Source organism: Lucilia sericata, unplaced genomic scaffold (genome assembly GCF_015586225.1).
Source record: "Lucilia sericata isolate MDLA Ls3-8-SP2 unplaced genomic scaffold, ASM1558622v1 Contig000039F_arrow, whole genome shotgun sequence".
Classification (NCBI taxonomy): Eukaryota; Metazoa; Arthropoda; class Insecta; order Diptera; family Calliphoridae; genus Lucilia; species Lucilia sericata.
The window spans coordinates 572,020-591,895 of record NW_023994077.1 but is presented as its reverse complement, the minus strand read 5'-3'; the positions used below and the strand labels follow the sequence as shown (position 1 = coordinate 591,895).

General features: G+C 27.8%; 1 protein-coding gene across 2 annotated transcripts in view; it reads left to right on the top strand.

Annotated features, from left to right (window-relative positions):
* LOC119613513 (CDK5 and ABL1 enzyme substrate 1) overlaps positions 1-19,876 on the top strand; it is a 39,890-nt gene that overhangs the window by 3,655 nt on the left and 16,359 nt on the right. For both annotated transcript variants that reach the window (XM_037969547.1, XM_037969541.1), the window contains exon 2: positions 3,141-5,008. In XM_037969547.1, coding sequence (XP_037825475.1) covers positions 3,978-5,008 — 1,031 coding nt within the window. In that variant the 5' untranslated portion in view covers positions 3,141-3,977. The remainder of the gene's footprint in view (positions 1-3,140; positions 5,009-19,876) is intronic.

Here is a 19,876-nt window from a genome sequence, read left to right as displayed (position 1 = left end):
TAAGGATTTTGAAGAATTTCTTCTAAACAAAATTTTCGTTACAAGTTTGAACAAAATATTCCATGAAAATTTTCTATTGTAATAATAAGTTTTATTGAACAAAATTTTTTTTGGAAAGCTTTTATTGAACAAAATTTTCATTAAAAGTTTCCCTTTAAAGAAAATATTTAAAAAAAAAATTCTATTGAATGAAATTTTTACTAAAAAAACTTTTTTTGAACAAAATTTTCGGTGAAGAACACCTATGGAAAGATAATTTTCATTAAAAGTTTTCTTTTGATCAAAATATTTAAAGAAATTTCGTTTAATAGAAAAATGTTAAACGAAATTTTTACTAAAAAACTTTCATTGAATAAAATTTTTCAGTGAAAAACTTCTTCTAAGAAAATGTTCATTAAAAGTTTTCTTTAAAATAAAATTTTTAAAAAAAAGTTTTTCCATTGAACGAAATTTTTACTAAAAAACTTTAATTGAACAAATTTTTCAGTGAAAAACTTCTTCTAAGCAAAATTTTCATTAAAAGTTTTCCTTTGAACAAAATATTTTAAGATGATGTTCGATTGAAGGAAATTTAAAAATCATTTATTGAGTGAATAAATGTGATAATCTTCTATTGAACAAAGTTTTATTTTAAAAATTTTAAACAATTTTCTATTTAACAGTTTTCTGTGAAAATTTTCTTTTAAACAAAATTTTTATTGAAAATTTTCTCTTAATTCATTATATTCTAAAGTTTCTTTTCAAAAAATATTCCTAAAATTTGTAATAAAATATTTATAACATTCCATTTTTTATGAAAATTTTAATAATTTAAATGGCAATTTAAAATTTCTTAACTTTTTGCAAACTTTATCTTGTTTAATTTAACTTAAAGCGTAAAATATAAAGTAATAAAACTTAAAACTATTTCTCACTAACTTTTTATATGTATATTTAGACTACTTTACCTTAACAATATATGATTCATAATAGCTCAGTCAATGTTTAAGCTCCTAAAATAGATTCTAAAACGCAACTCATTACAAGCAAACAATACCAATCTAAATAAATATAACACCGGCATTATTATTATACATTTCTTTCTTATAATTTAGAATGAAATATTTATTTTATTTAGAAAATAATAAAAATGCACGACAACAAATGCTTAGAAACCGGCAAAAATGAGGGTATAGAATGGAAACACACACAATACTCATACTCATACATTTCAAAAATATACAATATGTCTGTAACCACTCTCCATTCGTTGTGAATATATGCATGTGTAATATAAACAACTGTTTTTTTTTTTTGGAAAATTTTTGCCATAGTAATACAAAAAAAAAAAAAAAAAAAAAGAAGCAAAATGCATTACAAAAATTGTAACCGGCATCTGGAAAAAAATATAACACGCCGTTAAGTCTCTTGAGTATTGTATACTTTTTAAGACTTTGTTACTGGGAAGAAAGAAAAAAAAAACAATCAATTGGCATTAAAGTGTAAATACTTTAATATAAATGTTAAAACAAACTGTTGCCAACTTTAGTTAACAATTGTTTGGGTTATTCATATTATGTTCACATTGTTTAAAAAAAAATTGTCTGAGAAAAAGCTCTTTTAAACAGGGTATAGAATTGAGAATGGGAATATTGAAAAAATAGCATAATCCATAAATTTATTAAATAGAAAGAGTGGTCATGGACGTTATGACATCCATGAGCATAGTGACAGAATACTTTATTAAGGGAAATACAAAGAGCAACGTAACACAAAGTTAGTAGAAAGAATGGTTAGACTAGGTTATCAGAATGAGTATATCACATCACTGAATCCATCTAATTGATCCCTTTGTGATATTATAAAGAGAGAGCATCAGACTGCAGGAAGATTCTCAGAAGATTCAACCTTCTAACGTGAAGCTCATAAGACCAGTTGCCAATAATCGTTGGAATTGTGTTATATAGCAAAACTCTTGACGATAATCCGGGCTTATGATCGTAGTGGGTTGTACGACCACGTGATTTCTGTTGATTGTGCATGCTCGAAGATTTAATCACGGATCGAGCATTTGTATCTGTTGATCTCTTCTCCTGCTTGTGAAATGCCAATATTGTCAAGGTAATACGCAAAGATATAGGCAGTTCTAAAATGACTTGTAAACAACCGCTGCAATTGCGTTCTATAGCAGAGCTCTTGGACTATAAACTACTGACCAACTGATCATCGCCATTATGCAGGTGATTTATGCATGATCGAAAAGTTAATCACAGATTGAACATTTGTACCTGTTGATCTCTTCTCTTGTTTGTGAAATGCCAATATTCGCAAGAAAATCCGCACGTCCGGAATAACTTGAAATCAAGTAATATTACTCTTTAATGTTTCGCAATCCTGCAGTCGGGCGATGAATTCCTGGTTCACTCTCTTCTATTGAAGAAAACAGTGTTTATTGTTGAAAATCGATTAGAAATCTCTATTTAAGAATAAAACTAAATATTTTAAGAACTACAGCATTATGCATAAAAATTTAATTAAAAGTGTTCATATTATTTTAAATTTAACCCTAAAACCACCCATTTTAGTTAAAAGAATCCTAAAGCTTTAACTCTATTAAACTTCCCAGCATTACAGTGCAATATATAGTATAGTTTTCTAAATAAAAGAGTATTACATAAAAGAGATGCAGCTTTAAGCTTGCTCTCTTTTAAAGTAAACAACTCTTGTTTACATTTTTAGAACCCATTCATGAATCCTTTAACCGGCTGTTTAAAAGCTTTGCTTCTCCTACAAACTACTTTGTTTCCTTTATGCTCTCACTTTATTTCGCAGTTTTGCTATCAAATAGTGCAAATGCAAGCAGACTGCCTACCAACTACCCGGTTTGTAGTAGTTTTATTTTTTTCTTTAATGTGGGGTCTCTCTGACTGCATAGTTTATCTAGCTTTATCTTTAAGTATACAAGAGTATGAATTGTACGTTTCTACATATTTCTTTTTTTCAGTTACATTATGCACTTTTATATTTCTATTTTATCTACTTCCACTTCCATACCACGTTATTATACACACACACACTAACTTTGCTCAATATATGTTTATACATACATACACACTCATACACAGATATTTATTTTCTTTATATATTTTCTATATTTCCAGAATTTTCCGGCAAATCATATTGAAACCTGCTAGCAGACAGACGTTTGCATTAACAACAGCGGCAACTGAATTTTTAAACCAAAACTTACAAAAAAACACAATAATCAATAATTACAAAAAAACTTAACAAAATCAACTTTAACCAATTTAATTTTTTGTGCATTTTCTTACTTCTTGTCAAGTGTTTGTTTGAAAAAATCATTCAAGATGTCGCGTTTAAGTTTAAAATTTAGTAGTAATTTTAATTCTAATTTAAAGACTATAAAGTTTATGTGATATTGGTTGATCAAGACCTTTTGACAGCTGTAATATAAATTCACAACCAAAGATTTAAAGCCACACAAGTTTCTTTAAAGAAACTTGCAAAAAACAGCACCAACACTCTCTTTACATTAAAATACCAAATTATTGAAAATCTATTAAAAAGTTTATTAAAAAATCAATAAAATTTTCTAAGCAAGAAAACACAATTTGTAAATTTAAAAAGAAATTTGATCCAGCATTTAGCTAAAACTCCACATAATTTAAACGCAAGATTTTTAACCAAGAGAGCAAAAAGTCTCCTTAAAAAGAGTACCAACCAAGAGAGAATACAAGAGTAATTTAAACACGATCGTTGTAAGTCACGCTCCTTTAATAAATTGTATTAAAAAGTGTTTAAATCTTAATATAAAAAAATCAGCGCACAAATTTAAAAAGCATTTAAATTTAAAACTTTTTTTTATAAAAAGAAAAAACTTTTTTTGTAATTTTTGTAAATTAAAACACCGTGTGAAGTTTTCTCTCCGTCGGCTGTTTTACACGAAAAAAGCATCTATAAGCAATTGTTACTGCCTAATGGCAAGTAGTTCGTTCAATAAAACGAGACACAGGCGCAGACTGGCTGCGATCTCGTTTCTATCGAATATTTCATTAGATGGCACACATCGGGATACTAAATTTGGAGCAACAATTGGCATCTGTGGCACAGGTGCAACAAATAACGCAACGTCGGCAAGATTACGTGCAGGTACTAGCACTGGTGGCAAAGGAAGATTTGAAGGAGGCGTCAACGAAAACGTACTTACCGGCAGCGGTGGTGGCGGCGGAGGCGTTAGCGTCTGTACAACAAGTGGAGGAGGAGAAGAAGGAGGATTTGATAGTGGCAGCCATATTAATATTGTGGGAGTGGAATTATTCGGGCATCAATACAACAATTGCAACAACAATAATCATTCGCAGCAATTCTATCAAAAGGGTTTCTATCATCAACAGCATCAGCAGCAACATCAACAGCGCAATGGCAGCATTAGTGGACAATCACAGCCGCCGCCACCAGCTGCAGGTATACTACAACTGTCAGTTGGGCCCTTGGGTATTGATGAAAACCATATGGATGTTTTGGTCTCTGGCAGTATTGGAAGTGATGATGCCGGTAGTGCGGATGGTGATGGGCATTTTAGTGAAACTGAAAATATGGGTTACAACTTGATAAATGCACAAACCGTTAACGCTAAAAGCGATGGAGGTTACAAAGCATTTGATAAAGTATCTATGGCAGCAGCAAAAGCAGCAGCAGCAGCGGCACCAGTCTCAGCTACAGGTCAACAAACACCTGTATCTGGTCAAGAGAAACGCAATGCTAAAAGACCCAATTCAAGCGGTCGTCAACAGGGCAATGGCAATACTATTTGTAATGGTAAAACTAATAATTATCAAAGACAATATCAACACCAAAATAACAAACAACATCAAGCTCAATGTCAGCTTCAAACAGCTGGCGGTAGTGGTGGCTCGGGTGCAGAAAGTGGCAGTGATTCCGATAGTGTTAAGATACCAATGAAGGTGTCCAGTATGGGTGCTGGCATTTTAATGCCATTGCGTGAAAGGTAAGTGTTGAAATCCATAATATATTCTTTGAAATTATAATAAAATTTTGTAGGTTTCCCAAACCAATTATTTTTTTATAAATAAATTGGAAAGTTTTTTTATTTTTTTAAAACCCACTTACATTTTGTGGCGGCAATTGACGCAAAACATTTAGAACAAAATTACAAGATAATTTTAATCAGTTTTTTTATTATTGTATTTGCTATTTATAATTTTTAACAATTGTTTAAACAAAACAATTCCCCGGCTATTTTTATTCCTGAAAGTTGAAAAGCGTTTTATAAACAATAATTATTATAATTAGCAATATTTAATAATAACCCAGCAATATAAAGTTATATCAAATTAAAGTAGATTATCTGAACCAAATATTCATAATTTATGACAAATTTCTTACTGGGTTTCTTGTCAGAGTTTTATTTATAACAAATAAATGATTCATTTTACTTAAACTTTTTAGTTTAATTAATATCTTTTTCTATATTTAAAATTGTTAATTGTGTGATATTTTTTGTTCAGTTTTTTTTTTATTTATTTGTTTATTTTGCTGTTTATTTGAAACTTGTATAGGGCGGCTATAAATAATAGAATTAAATTAATTTATTAAGAATTTTTTAAATCGATTCTTAGATTATGATAAAAATTATCTGTCTCGTCGAATTTCTTGTGGGCACAATAAATAACTGACGTAAAATAGGAAGACTCTACAAAATTTTAGAACACTTGGACTGTAGACTAGCTTAGTATATAGACAAGACAACAAGAAGACTATATAGACTATAATATAGATTACACCATATACCAAACTAGACTATAGAGTCGACTATATACTAGATTATAGAATATATTATAGACTAGACTATAGAATAGAATATAGACTTTAGACTAATAGAGATTATTATCTTTTATCATATTTTGCACCTTCTTCTATTGAACTATAGTATTTCGAAGCTAACAAATTAAACCTTTTCATTTATCTACAAATGGTTTCGTTAAACTTGATATTTTGCCAAATTTCATTGACCAAATAAAACACATACTCAGTCATTGTAATAATTTAACACAATCAACCCCCTAAATAATTTATAAAATCAAAAGTTTTTAACATATGCTTATAATTCTTTAACTAAAAAATGAAAAAGAACATTATTTAATAAATTTTAATACCTCATTTCCTTTAATATTTTAAATAATCCCTAAAATAAAACTATTAATAATGAAAAGAATCTCTTAAAATCTGTTTATTATAAACACGAATAATTACATAGATTGTATTGGTTAAACGTGCAATAAACTTTTTCAAGTACATGTAGTTTATTAAAAAAAAAATATTTTTATTAAAGGTGGAAAAATTTTTGAAAAAAAAATTGGAAAGAGGCCTATATATATTCGTTTTCATTTTCTATTTACTTATAAATCTGCTTGTGTTTATTAATTTAAAAAAGCCTCTTTATATTAAATTAACACAGATTTTATTGTATACCATACAAACAAACAATTTGTCTAAATAATCATTTTAGAAAACAGATGCCTTTTGGTAGAGCATTTTATTGTAGACACTGAGCATACAATTATTTAAATACTTTGGTTTTTTTATAGTTAAATTTTTTAAAGGAATTTTGTTTTTCGCAATTTATTTTGATTTATAAGCAAATTAGCTTTAAGTTTGTTTTCATTTTTTTTTTTTTAATTTTGTACATATTTTTAAAGGTTGTTGAACAGTTTAGCGCGTGACCATCATTTACAGTTAAATGACTCTTTGATTTATGAGAATATTTACATTTTGTTGAACAAAAGTATTGACATTTTGAAATTGAAGCTCGATTTTGAAACAAAACTGTTAAGTAGTCATTTATTGGAGTTACTATATAACTTTCGTTTGATATCGAATGAAAACTGTCAGAGGTTTCTCAAACATACGGGAAAATAGACTAGACCAAATACTAGCTTTAAGACCAGACTAGAGGTGAGACTTTAGACTGGACTTAAGATAGACTGAAGACTATACTAAAGACTAGCCTAGAAACTTGAATATACACAATATACTAAACTACAAACTACACTATAAGCTAGACTATAGTCTAAAATATGGACTAGCCTGTAGTCTGGACTATAAACCAGACCATAAACTAAACTATAGACTATACTGTAGACTAGACTATACTAATAGATTAGACTATATATTAGAATATAAAGAAGAAGACCGGACTACAAACCAGACTATAGACTAGACTATAGACTAGATTATAGACTAGACTATAGACTAGACTATAGACTAGACTATAGACTAGACTATAGACTAGACTATATACTAGACTAAAGGCTAAACTATAGGCTACACTATAGACTAGACTAGATTAGACTATATATTAGAATATAAAGAAGACTACAGACCGGACTATAAACCAGCCTATAGACTAGACTATAGACTAGATTATAGACTAGACTATAGACTAGACTATAGACTAGACTATAGACTAGACTATAGACTAGACTAGACTATAGACTAGACTATAGACTAGACTATAGACTAGACTATAGACTAGACTATAGACTAGACTAGACTAGACTAGACTAGACTATAGACTAGACTATAGACTAGACTATAGACTAGACTATAGACTTGACTACAGACTAGATTATAAAAGACTAGACTATAGAATAGACTATAGACTAGACTATAGACTAGACTATAGACTAGACTAATGACTAGACTATAGACTAGACTATAGGCTAGACTATAGACTAGACTATATATAGACTAGACTATAGACTTGACTACTGACTATACTATAGACTAGACTAGACTATAGACTATACTATAGACTAGACTATAGACTAGACTATAGACTAGACTATAGACTAGACTATAGACTAGACTATAGACTAGACTATAGACTAGACTATAGACTAGACTATAGACTAGACTATAGACTAGACTATAGACTAGACTATAGACTAGACTAGACTAGACTATAGACTATACTATAGACTATACTATAGACTAGACTATAGACTAGACTATAGACTAGGACTATAGACTAGACTATAGACTAGACTATAGACTAGACTATAGACTAGACTATAGACTAGACTATAGACTAGACTATAGACTAGACTAGAGACTAGACTATAGACTAAACTATAGACTAGACTATAGACTAGAACTATAGACTAGACTATAGACTAGACTATAGACTAGACTATAGACTAGACTATAGACTAGACTATAGACTAGACTATAGACTAGACTATAGACTAGACTATAGACTAGACTATAGGACTAGACTATAGACTAGACTATAGACTAGACTATAGACTAGACTATAGACTAGACTATAGACTAGACTATAGACTAGACTATAGACTAGACTATAGACTAGACTATAGACTAGACTATAGACTAGACTATAGACTAGACTATAGACTAGACTATAGACTAGACTATAGACTAGACTATAGACTAGACTATAGACTAGAATATAGACTAGACTATAGACTAGAATATAGACTAGACTATAGACTAGACTATAGACTAGACTATAGACTAGACTATAGACTAGACTATAGACTAGACTAGACTAGACTATAGACTAGACTATAGACTAGACTATAGACAAGACTATAGACTAGACTATAGACTAGACTAGACTATAGACTAGACTATAGACTAGACTATAGACTAGACTTTAGACTAGACTATAGACTAGACTTTATACTAGACATATAGACTAGACTATAGACTAGACTATAGACTAGACTATAGACTAGACTAGACTATAGACTAGACTAGACTAGACTAGACTATAGACTAGACTATAGACTAGACTAGACTATAGACTAGACTATAGACTAGACTATAGACTAGACTATAGACTAGACTAGACTATAGACTAGACTAGACTATAGACTAGACTAGACTATAGACTAGACTAGACTATAGACTAGACTAGACTATAGACTAGACTAGACTATAGACTAGACTAGACTATAGACTAGACTAGACTAGACTAGACTAGACTAGACTATAGACTAGACTATAGACTAGACTATAGACTAGACTATAGACTAGACTAGACTAGACTATAGACTAGACTGTAGACTAGACTATAGACTAGTCTACAGACTATACTGTAGACTATAGACTAGACTATAGACTAGACTAGACTATAGACTAGACTATAGACTAGACTAGACTAGACTAGACTAGACTAGACTATAGACTATAGACTATAGACTATAGACTATAGACTATAGACTATAGACTATAGACTATAGACTATAGACTAGACTAGACTATAGACTAGACTAGACTAGACTATAGACTAGACTATAGACTAGACTATAGACTAGACTAGACTATAGACTAGACTATAGACTAGACTATAGACTAGTCTACAGACTATACTGTAGACTACGATATGACTAGGCTAGAAACCGTAGTAAAGACTATTTGACTACATTTCCTATTAATTGTTTGTCACAAATCATTTTCAGAACGAAATATATATTTTCTCAATTATTTATTCAGAATTCCTTTAAAAAACCATATTTCCTTGCTTATAGAAAAAAGAATCCTCTATGGAAATTTCTAGAAAGTTCTTTGTACAGTAGTTGCACACAAACAACAACAACAAGTACTGTTGCATAACCTTTAAATTAACGATTTCTACCCCCTTTTTCCAATACAAAAACAAAACAAAACAAAAACGCACAAACTAACCAAACCCTACAAAAGGAAAAGACAACTACAATAAAAATTTAAATATATTTTCAATTGTTTTTTGAGAAAAACAAGCTAACAACACCAACAACAATAAAAAAAAAACACTGAAATCGTACAAGAAAAATTCATGGCAACTACAGGTTATTGACACTCATTAAACATTGCAACAGAAAAAAATACAAAAAAATCAACACTAAAAAACTTTTAGCAAAAAAATTGCATTGTAAATGAAAGCTTTTTATGTGCATTTAAGAAAATCTTTATTTAACTGTGTTGTGCATAGAATATTGTCATATATTTCATTTTTTCATTTGGACCTACCTCAAAATTGCGTTTTTTTTTTTTTTTCAATTATTTGTTGTTTTTAGCCCGGTTTAAAACAATTCTCTCATTCTACAGCCGAATTTGAGAGTATAAAGTGTGATAGAAAACAAGGTCACCAGCTCCTAGAAATGTTTAAAAATAAATTTAATATAAAATAGAAACAGAAACAGTGAAAAAAAAAATTGCAAGCAAAACCCACACTCTATAGTATATGCTGCTTGCAGTTTTACAAAAAGCTTTTTTAATAACAACAGCATTAACCACAACAACAATTGCAATAGAAAAAAGCTTTACAGAGTTCATTGCATTCAACAGCACCGACCTTTGTTGTAACAAATCAACGAACTAATGCTCTTTTTCAATGTTTTTGCTGTTGTTATTTTTTTTATATAAATTTCCATTTTACGAAAGGCGTAGTTAATATTAGACTATATTACGTTTTGTCTTCTAATGGCAACAACTACAAAAAGCTTTTTTTCTTTCATATGTATGAGTGCATATATTTTGTTGTATTATTGTTGCTGTTATTCCTAGAACCTACCTCAACTCTTTTCATATTGTGTTAGGTACAACCAAGTGAATTTATCTCAATAGATATTTTCGGTTTATACTACTTTTGCATTTCCACCAGAAAAAAAGCTTTTTAATTTTTTTTTGTTTTTTTTTGTTTTAAAATAGATATTTTGCATATTGGCACTCTTTTAGCTAAAGCTTTTATCTGTAACAGTCACAGTGTTTAAACTATGATATTTTAATTGTCTCGCTCTCTTAAGGTTTATCCCTCTATCAACAGTTCAAGGAAGTTTAAAGACCCTTTTTTCTTACACAACCTTTTGTTTGTTTAAAGTACGTTTATGGAAAGATCTATGTAAATCTAACCCTCCTTTTACCACCCCCTTATTAAGCTTTTTGTTTGTGGTTTTGAAATAATGCAATTTTCTACAGTTTGTTGATAAAATATTAAATTATGTCAATTAATATGCACAACATGATTAATTATTGTTATTTTTAGTTTGTTGTTATTGCTTATAAATCTCATAATATGCTTGAGATTTGTTGATAATTTATATACAATTTTTAATTGGATTATAAATGTTTGCAATGTCACTTGTGACTTGCAAATGTGATAAATGAGTTTGTGTAATTTGTTATAATTTTAACACTGACGTTTAATTTTACTCATAGTTTAAGGTTTATCTTTTTAGCATTAAACTTTTCATCAGATATTCTTAAAATCTCAGATTGGCGTATATTCTTGATCTCTGCAACATCCAAAAGCAAATAAAACCATTATATGAAGAAGGTGTAATAACGTATTCCTCTAAAAGAACTAAATTTTATTATGACAATCGTATGCTTGTTAAAAAATTACTGTTAAAAGATATCACTCATACCTTCCGTTATTTCAAAAAAAGATTGCTTCATATTTAAAATAAGGCTTACAGGTGGTATGAGCAATATTTTTCTCTATTTTCAAGGTTCTTAACTAAGAGAATTTTATCACTTAAGCAATTCAATTAAAGCTTTTATCAAAGAATAAATAAGAAATGAAACTGTTGTCAAAAGTACCTAAGTCTACTGTCATCCGGTACCTAACTCTAAGAATGTATTAGTAGAATTCTCAAGTCAACATAGTTGCAAAAAATCGTATTGAAAAATATTGAAAAAAAAAAAAATATTACATTTCAATTTACACTTCGAAAGGTTTCTTAAGATATTTACCACATATTTTATCTACAAACATTTTATAAACACGTCTATTTGTTTTTAATCTATAATATTGAAAAAATAAATTATTTATTTGAAATATCTTTTCCGTTTACCATACGAAAATTTACAACATTGTTTTTTTTAGTTTTAATTTCAACCAACAAAAATTCAATGTCAAAAAATAAAAAATATTTTTTTTTCGTTTGTAAAAAATATATTATTTTCGTGCTATTAAATGTGTTTAAATTGTGCAAAAAAATTATAAAATATAATGTTAAGTGATAAAAAATATTTCAAAGTGCTATTATCCTCAAATTTTTGCGAAAAAGTTTTGAAGCTTGGAGAGAGAATAACATTTTTACATATGTGTTGGATTTACACAGCACTCGTCTGTGAGAAGAGCGTAATGTTATTGTTGTAAAAAAATGACAGCGTTTCACTTCTTGTTTATTCTTTGGCTTTTATTCTTAATTTTAACCTTACAAATGGAATGTATACAAATTGCTTAAGCTTATTTAAGTTAATAAAAGCTTTATTAACAAGCTTCATTATTACTGAGACTTTGTCTATTGAACTTTTAATATAAAAGCTTATTAAGCAACTTTTTGTTAATATAGAAATTTTGTTACTTTTTAAGCTTTTAGTAAATCTGATTAAAGCTTTTAATAAATCTAATTTCTATACGTCTGCTTAAGGCTTTAAGTTATTTCGTAAAAGCTTTAATATGAATTTTTGTTAAAATTAATCACAACCAAAGCCTTTTTTAATGATTGCAACACTTCTCATAGCCTTAATACACAGATAAAAGAGCGAAATAGCTTTAAAGCTTTTTATTAACCCTTATGAGAGTAAATTAGCAAAATATGATTTTGACAATCTACCCCCCGTAATCTATTTTATGATTTTGATATTGAATTATATTTGTTATTTTATTCGCCATAAATCTATGTCTTTCTAAACTATTGTTTACTAAACATTTTTATTTAAAAAACATAAATTTTTTAAACTGATTTATGTGAATTTTTTTATTTTCGAAAAAATTTATAACAAATTTTCCATGATATCTATCTAGCAGCATAAACAAATCGAAACAAGCAAACAATCAACAAACTAAGCTGATTTTATATTTGTTTAGTTTCTACTTTTTTTTAACAAAATATTAAAGATAAATGATAAAGAAATTCTATGGCTGTCTAACCGGCCGACTACTGGCAGTAGAAATATAAACAAACTATAATAAAACAACTTAATTAAACATGTTTATATTAAAAAATCTGTTTGTCTGCTGCTCTGCGAGCAAAGTAAACAAAATATGCAAAATCAAATATTTAAACAAGAACGAATGATTAAACAAAAAGTAACAAAATAATATTAAGAGAATAAAAATTGCTCGACGCAGAGCAGCAGCAGCAACAGTAACAGGCAACATTGTGCATTGATAATAACAGAAACTAGGTCTATGATTTGGATGGCTTTAAAAAGTCAATAAACTTTTTTCCAAATACATACCAACACACAAACGCTCTGCCAACAATAGAAAATCCAAACAAACATTGTAAAAGTCAGACAAACTGACGGAATAACCGGCGATTGATTTAACGACTGTTTGACTAACTGTCATTCAAAAGAAGTGCTGAAAACAGCAGCAAACTACATTCCTACCTTTATTCAGCCAGCCAAGCAGTCAAGCATTCAACCAACCATCCATCAACAATATCTATCTTTGCGAATGAGTATTTTAAGTTAAAATTTTTTTTGTGTGATTTCTTTTTTTTTGTATTTTTTTTAGTATAAATATTATATGCTCGTGTCTGTGTTTAATTGTTTTTGTTAAACGACATAATTTTTTTGTTGTTTTTAATTTATTTTGGCATGCTACTAACATACTGCTGGCTGATATGGCTAAAATCAGACAGAAATTTTTCTTAATTTGGAGTAAACAACTTATAAACGATTAAATATAAATTTAAACTTTTCCGTGGAATATATTTTTTTTTTGGGCTTTCGATTATTTATTTATTTATTAAACTGTTGTTGATTTGATGAAAATTTAATTGATTAAAAATTTAGTAAACAGTTTTAATCAAATCTATTAAATATTTAATAGTGTATTTTGTTATTGCTTTAATTTATTATCTTTCATTAATAAATAATTTGTTTGATAACTTGGGAAATCAATATTTTGTTATACTTTTTTAATCGATTGTATTTTGTCCGACTTAGTTTTTGTGTCTACATTTGTTTATCTTTAAAATAATTTCTGAAGGTTGAAGATTTTCAAAATAGTAAACAACTTTATAAATAGTAAATTTATTAAATTTGTTTGATACATTTATAGGCTTATTATCGTAACTTAGGTTAACTGGTATATATACTGCCGGTAGCTCTATCTATCTATCTATCTATCTATCTATCTATCTATCTATCTATCTATCTATCTATCTATCTATCTATCTATCTATCTATCTATCTATCTATCTATCTATCTATCTATCTATCTATCTATCTATCTATCTATCTATCTATCTATCTTTCTATCTATCTATCTATCTATCTATCTATCTATCTATCTATCTATCTATCTATCTATCTATTTATCTATCTATCTATCTATCTATCTATCTATCTATCTATCTATCTATCTATCTATCTATCTTTCTATCTATCTATCTATCTATCTACCTATCTATCTATCTATCTATCTATCTATCTATCTATCTATCTATCTATCTATCTATCTATCTATCTATCTATCTATCTATCTATCTATCTATCTATCTATCTATCTATCTATCTATCTATCTATCTATCTATCTATCTATCTATCTATCTATCTATCTATCTATCTATCTATCTATCTATCTATCTATCTATCTATCTATCTATCTATCTATCTATCTATCTATCTATCATCTATCTATCTATCTATCTATCTATCTATCTATCTATCTATCTATCTATCTATCTATCTATCTATCTATCTATCTATCTATCTATCTATCTATCTATCTATCTATCTATCTATCTATCTATCTATCTATCTATCTATTTATCTATCTGCAACTATTTAGCAATAAAGCTCTAAACAGAAATTCATAATTTTCTAGAATTTGTTTTAAAAAGATCTTTTCAAATATTTTTCAAAAACCACCACCCAAGCTTTAGAAAAAAACTTTCCTACTGACCTCCATTTCTCAATTTACCAGTTTTTTCAAGAAAGAACTTAGATTATGTCATATTATATGCATAACAATAATTTGTTACAAAAATTCAAAATAAAATTTTATATAAAAAACCCACATTCTTTACCCAACAGTATGTTATTGCTGCTACTTTTGCACAATAAATATCAAATTTCATAACATCTTCTTAAGGTTGCTTTTCTCTTTCAGCACCTGCCTTTAAATTTTAATCAAGAAACTGCGTCATAAAAATTCAAAGGATGTTTTTCTTACCACCATCATCTTTCCTTCTTTCTTCTTGCAAAACATTAATTGCCTTTGTGTGAAATTTTATTCTTCTGAAAAGTTTCTTTTAAGTCTTTTTGTCGGTGTAAAATTGAAGGAACTGGTTGTTGGCTGTTACGAGATTTTTGTTGTTGCTTTTTTTTTGTTATTCAAAAGGAAGAATAATAAAATTGTTGAAGAAGAAGAATATACATTTCAAGGTTACCCAGTTTTTTCTCTCGTTTCTTCTACTTCTTGTGCTTTTCTTGGCAAAATTTGCTTGTTTGTGTGGTTTCTTTTTTCGAGGTGTGTAAGACGGTTATGTGTGTTATTGTTTTGATAATTTTATCCCTGACATTGAAATATTGAAGTGCATTAAAGGAGTAAGAGAGAAGTTGAGTAAAGAAGTATAAAGTAGTAAAAATATACAAGTACAGGGTTTTCAGTTTCTTAAAAGATATTTACAGGTTTATGTCTGGGCTAAGGTTAAAGTGCAATCTTTAAAAGTGAAGTTTAGGTCTAGGCTAAGATTAAAGATTATTCTTCAAAACTGTATATTAAAAGTTTATGTCTGGATTAAGATTAAGAGATTGAAGCTTAAGGTTTAATAAAGATATTTGATATTTAATGTCTGTGTAAGAATTGAAGAGAGATTGTGTTAAAAGTGGTTATAGGTTGAAATGTAAAAAGGATTAAGTCTGACATAGTTCAATTTTATACAAAACCTCAATACTAATGGCTTCTCATACCTACAGATCTGTGTTAACTTATTCGGTTTGTGTCTTCACTAACTGCAGTGCAATTGGTTAAATTTATTGCACTATACACCACAACATTATTTTCAAGGTCTTGGTCATGGCAAGTAAAAAAAAGCCGGTTGTTTGGTTAGTTGGTTGGTATTTTTTGTAAGTAACAAATGACACGTTTTATTTACTTTTGCCTCTGTAGTTGTTTTTGTTCTTTTAGATTTTTTTTCTGAAATGTTCATGTTGTATTCATATTACGTAGTATTTCCAATTATTTGTTCAGTGCAGCGTAACAAACATGTCCTTGAAATGCAAAACCAACAAGTATTATTGCGTTTTATTAAAATGAACAGATTTGTTTTTGTACACAAAATAAAGAAAAGAAAATATTGAAAGGGTTTCAAGCAACAAGTTTCTTCAAATAAATAAATTACCAAACTAACAACCAATGCCAGGTGGTGGCTAACAACCAATGCTGGAAATTAAATCCCTACAAAATAATGCAATATCCCAATGAAAAATAATAAAAAAAATAACAAAAAAAAATGCATAATGACGGGAAATGAAATAATAAAAATCTTGAAAAAATGACGCAATTCTTGTTTTTATAAGTCCCTTGCAAAAAAAAAAATATACTTAAAAAATAACAAAAAAACAGCCTACTAAGTAAGAATTTAATTGATATTTGAAACCCCTCTTAAAAACAATCTTCATTTCGTGATCACAAAAATAAAAATTAAACAAACAAAATCCAAAATAAAAAAAAAAACATAATAAAATTAATGAATGGACTTCTACTAACTGACTGCTGAGATGTCATGATCACAGCCACCATCATAAATTGTAGATCTTTTGCCAAAGTATCGTATTTATTTGCGGCGTAAAACTACTTAAAGTTCCCACAGGAAGTAAACAGTAACCTTTGGATAACTATATGAATGAAATTTTATTATTATTATTACAATTTTTTTCTTATATTCGCTCTCTATTCTGTTGATTTTTTTTTTTTTTTGCTGATTTTCAATTTCGTTTTTGCCAAGACTTTGTAAAACTTGTTGTTTTGATCATGGAGGCAAAAATTTTGCTTGCCTAGACAACATTATTGGCATTCTATGGGTGTTGAATTTATTTTCAGTTTTTTTTTTTATTATTTAATAAAAACAAAATTATACATATTTTTGTTTATAATACCAACTGAAATGAGATTCGTATAAAATGAGTTTTTATTATTCTTTTTTGTTAATATTAAATAAGGAAGTGGGTATTTTTCCACGAAATAAACTACAAATTTTAAGAAATTCTTTGTAGGAAAAAAAATTTTAAAGAAAATAACATGACAGTTTATTTAAAAATTCGTAAAATTGGAAAAAAATTCATTTTTAAAATAAGAATGCATATTATAGAAAAAATAGAATTTTTCCAAAAAATGGGGTTTTCACAGATAGATAGGTAGATATATCTATCTATAGATAGATAGATAGATAGATAGATAGATAGATAGATAGATAGATAGATAGATAGATAGATAGATAGATAGATAGATAGATAGATAGATAGATAGATAGATAGATAGATAGATAGATAGATAGATAGATAGATAGATAGATAGATAGATAAAGATAGATACAGATGCATTAATAGTTCTACATCCGCTTCCATCGATTTTGGATCTTCGATCCCTGTTGATTACTGAATCCTTCTTTTATTTTCTTCATATAATGATCATTTTAATTTATTCTTTTAATTTTCTTATTAGCAAAAATGTATTTTGTCATTTTTATTAAACACTTTAGATACAGTATCTGTTCTTTTGTTGCCATATGAATATGTATACAAAATAACTTAAGTATCAAACAATTCAATTAAATTAGTCATATGCCTTTAAATTTTTTCGTATTTATTTTCAATTGTTTCGTTTTCGATTTATTTATTTTCTGTTTTGTCTCTAATATGTCAACAGCCACTTAAAACCGATTCAAACCAATTCAACCATCTCTTAACGTTTCACTCCCTATATTTCCCACAATTTTATGATAAGCTACACCATTATAGTGTAGAGGGTATTATCAGTTTAGGCTGATGGTTTGTAACAACCTAAAATATAGGTTCTCTCAAATGATGTGTCTTCCTATTGCCCTAACCGTTCAAAATTTTCAAGACAGCAGCAAGTTTTTAAAGACTCGCTGATCTGTCCTCTCCAATGAGTCAAACTCTTGTGTTATGTGCTCTCTATAGGGTTCCCTATGATTGTCTACACCCGTTTATAATTTCTTACTTTTTTTAATACGTTTTCTTTCGCATATTCTATTGACTTTTTGCCTTTTCTTTTCACATGTTTCTTTTCCATTTTAATACAACCAAACACACACGGTTTGTGTACCTTTTTCGAAACAAAAAAGAAATGTGCAAAAATAAATATTACATGATTCTTCTATATGTAGACGTTATTTATATTTGATTATTTATTGTACTGTTTTTTTATTATTTCTTTTTTTTTTGCAACTTTTATTGTATAATCAATTGATAATTATAGTATTTTTTTATGGAACAAGAACAATTATAAATAATAAAAATATAATAAAGGAAATTAAGTAACCACTATAAGAAACGAGTAATTTAAATATTTATGTTTAGCTATAATCGAATCATTTTAAAGAAATAATCGAATTTATGGAAATATATATAACTTTTTTGGTCCAGAAATATTGAAACCAAACAACTGCTGGAACTAAACGAATTTGTTAAATAAAGTATTCGAATACTCATTGAAGTAATCATGTAAAAGGTACAATTTACATGTTCTTTTCAAATGATTTATAGAAAATATTTTCATTTTCTAGTATTTTTCAAATTCGTAATCCTTTTTGAAAAATGTAAACGCTTAAGTATTTACATAAGTAACCTAATAAAAGTAACCATTTACTTGTTTAAGTAATCGTTTTTTATTTAAAAATGCCATTTCTATTATTTACTCTTTGTTTAAATTTATATTAATAAATTTAATTTAAAACTCAAGTAACCGCTGTTTTATTGTCTGTAAAATTTTATAAATAACTTTTAATTGTTTTGTTTGTGAAAAAATTTTTTTTATTTTTCTGGTTATTTAAAAATTTATAGTATTTCTGCGGTTTATTTACACAATCAAATCCTTTTTACTATTGAAGAACAACAGTTCTTATCAGTTATTATTACTACACTGGGAAAAAAAGTCAACAAAGTTGCAGCATTTCTCTTCTGTAGGGGTTTAGAACTTCAAACACATCCCTGGCAATACTTTTATATATTTTTTTCATAAAAATGTTTAAAGATAGTCACGCTTATTGCTCCCAATTTATAAATGTGATATGATTGCAAAATACTATATATAATTTTTATTGTTTCACTTGATTATATTGTTCTATACAAGTATTACTTTTTTTATGATAAGAAAATAAATGTTATCAGTAGAAATGTTTAAATGTAAGTTAAACAATAAATTAAAAAAATATATACCTATAACTGGTTTTTGTAAAAAAAATATATAATAAAAGTAATGATTTAAACAGACCTTAAATTTTTAACCTAAAAAGTTATTAAAATCAATAAAAAATAGTGGAAATCTTTATAAGAATTTTAAAGTTCTCTTGATTTAGATATTTCCTTAAAAGAGTACCCGACTTAAACCTATTTTTAAGAATTTCTCTAGGCATTAACTTTTTACAATGATTATTTTATTGATTTATTTGTTTTCTTTTTTATCAATGTCCGCTTTAGATTTTGTCTATCTTTGTGTTTATTTTCCTCTTTTCCTTGAAATTATATTTCTTTGTTTTGGTTTTTTTTTTGTTAACATTTAAATAATTTAATCTTTTGAAATATAATACCGGTATTTTTAAATTTGTTTAGTAGCATTTTCAACAATATTCAATAAAACCT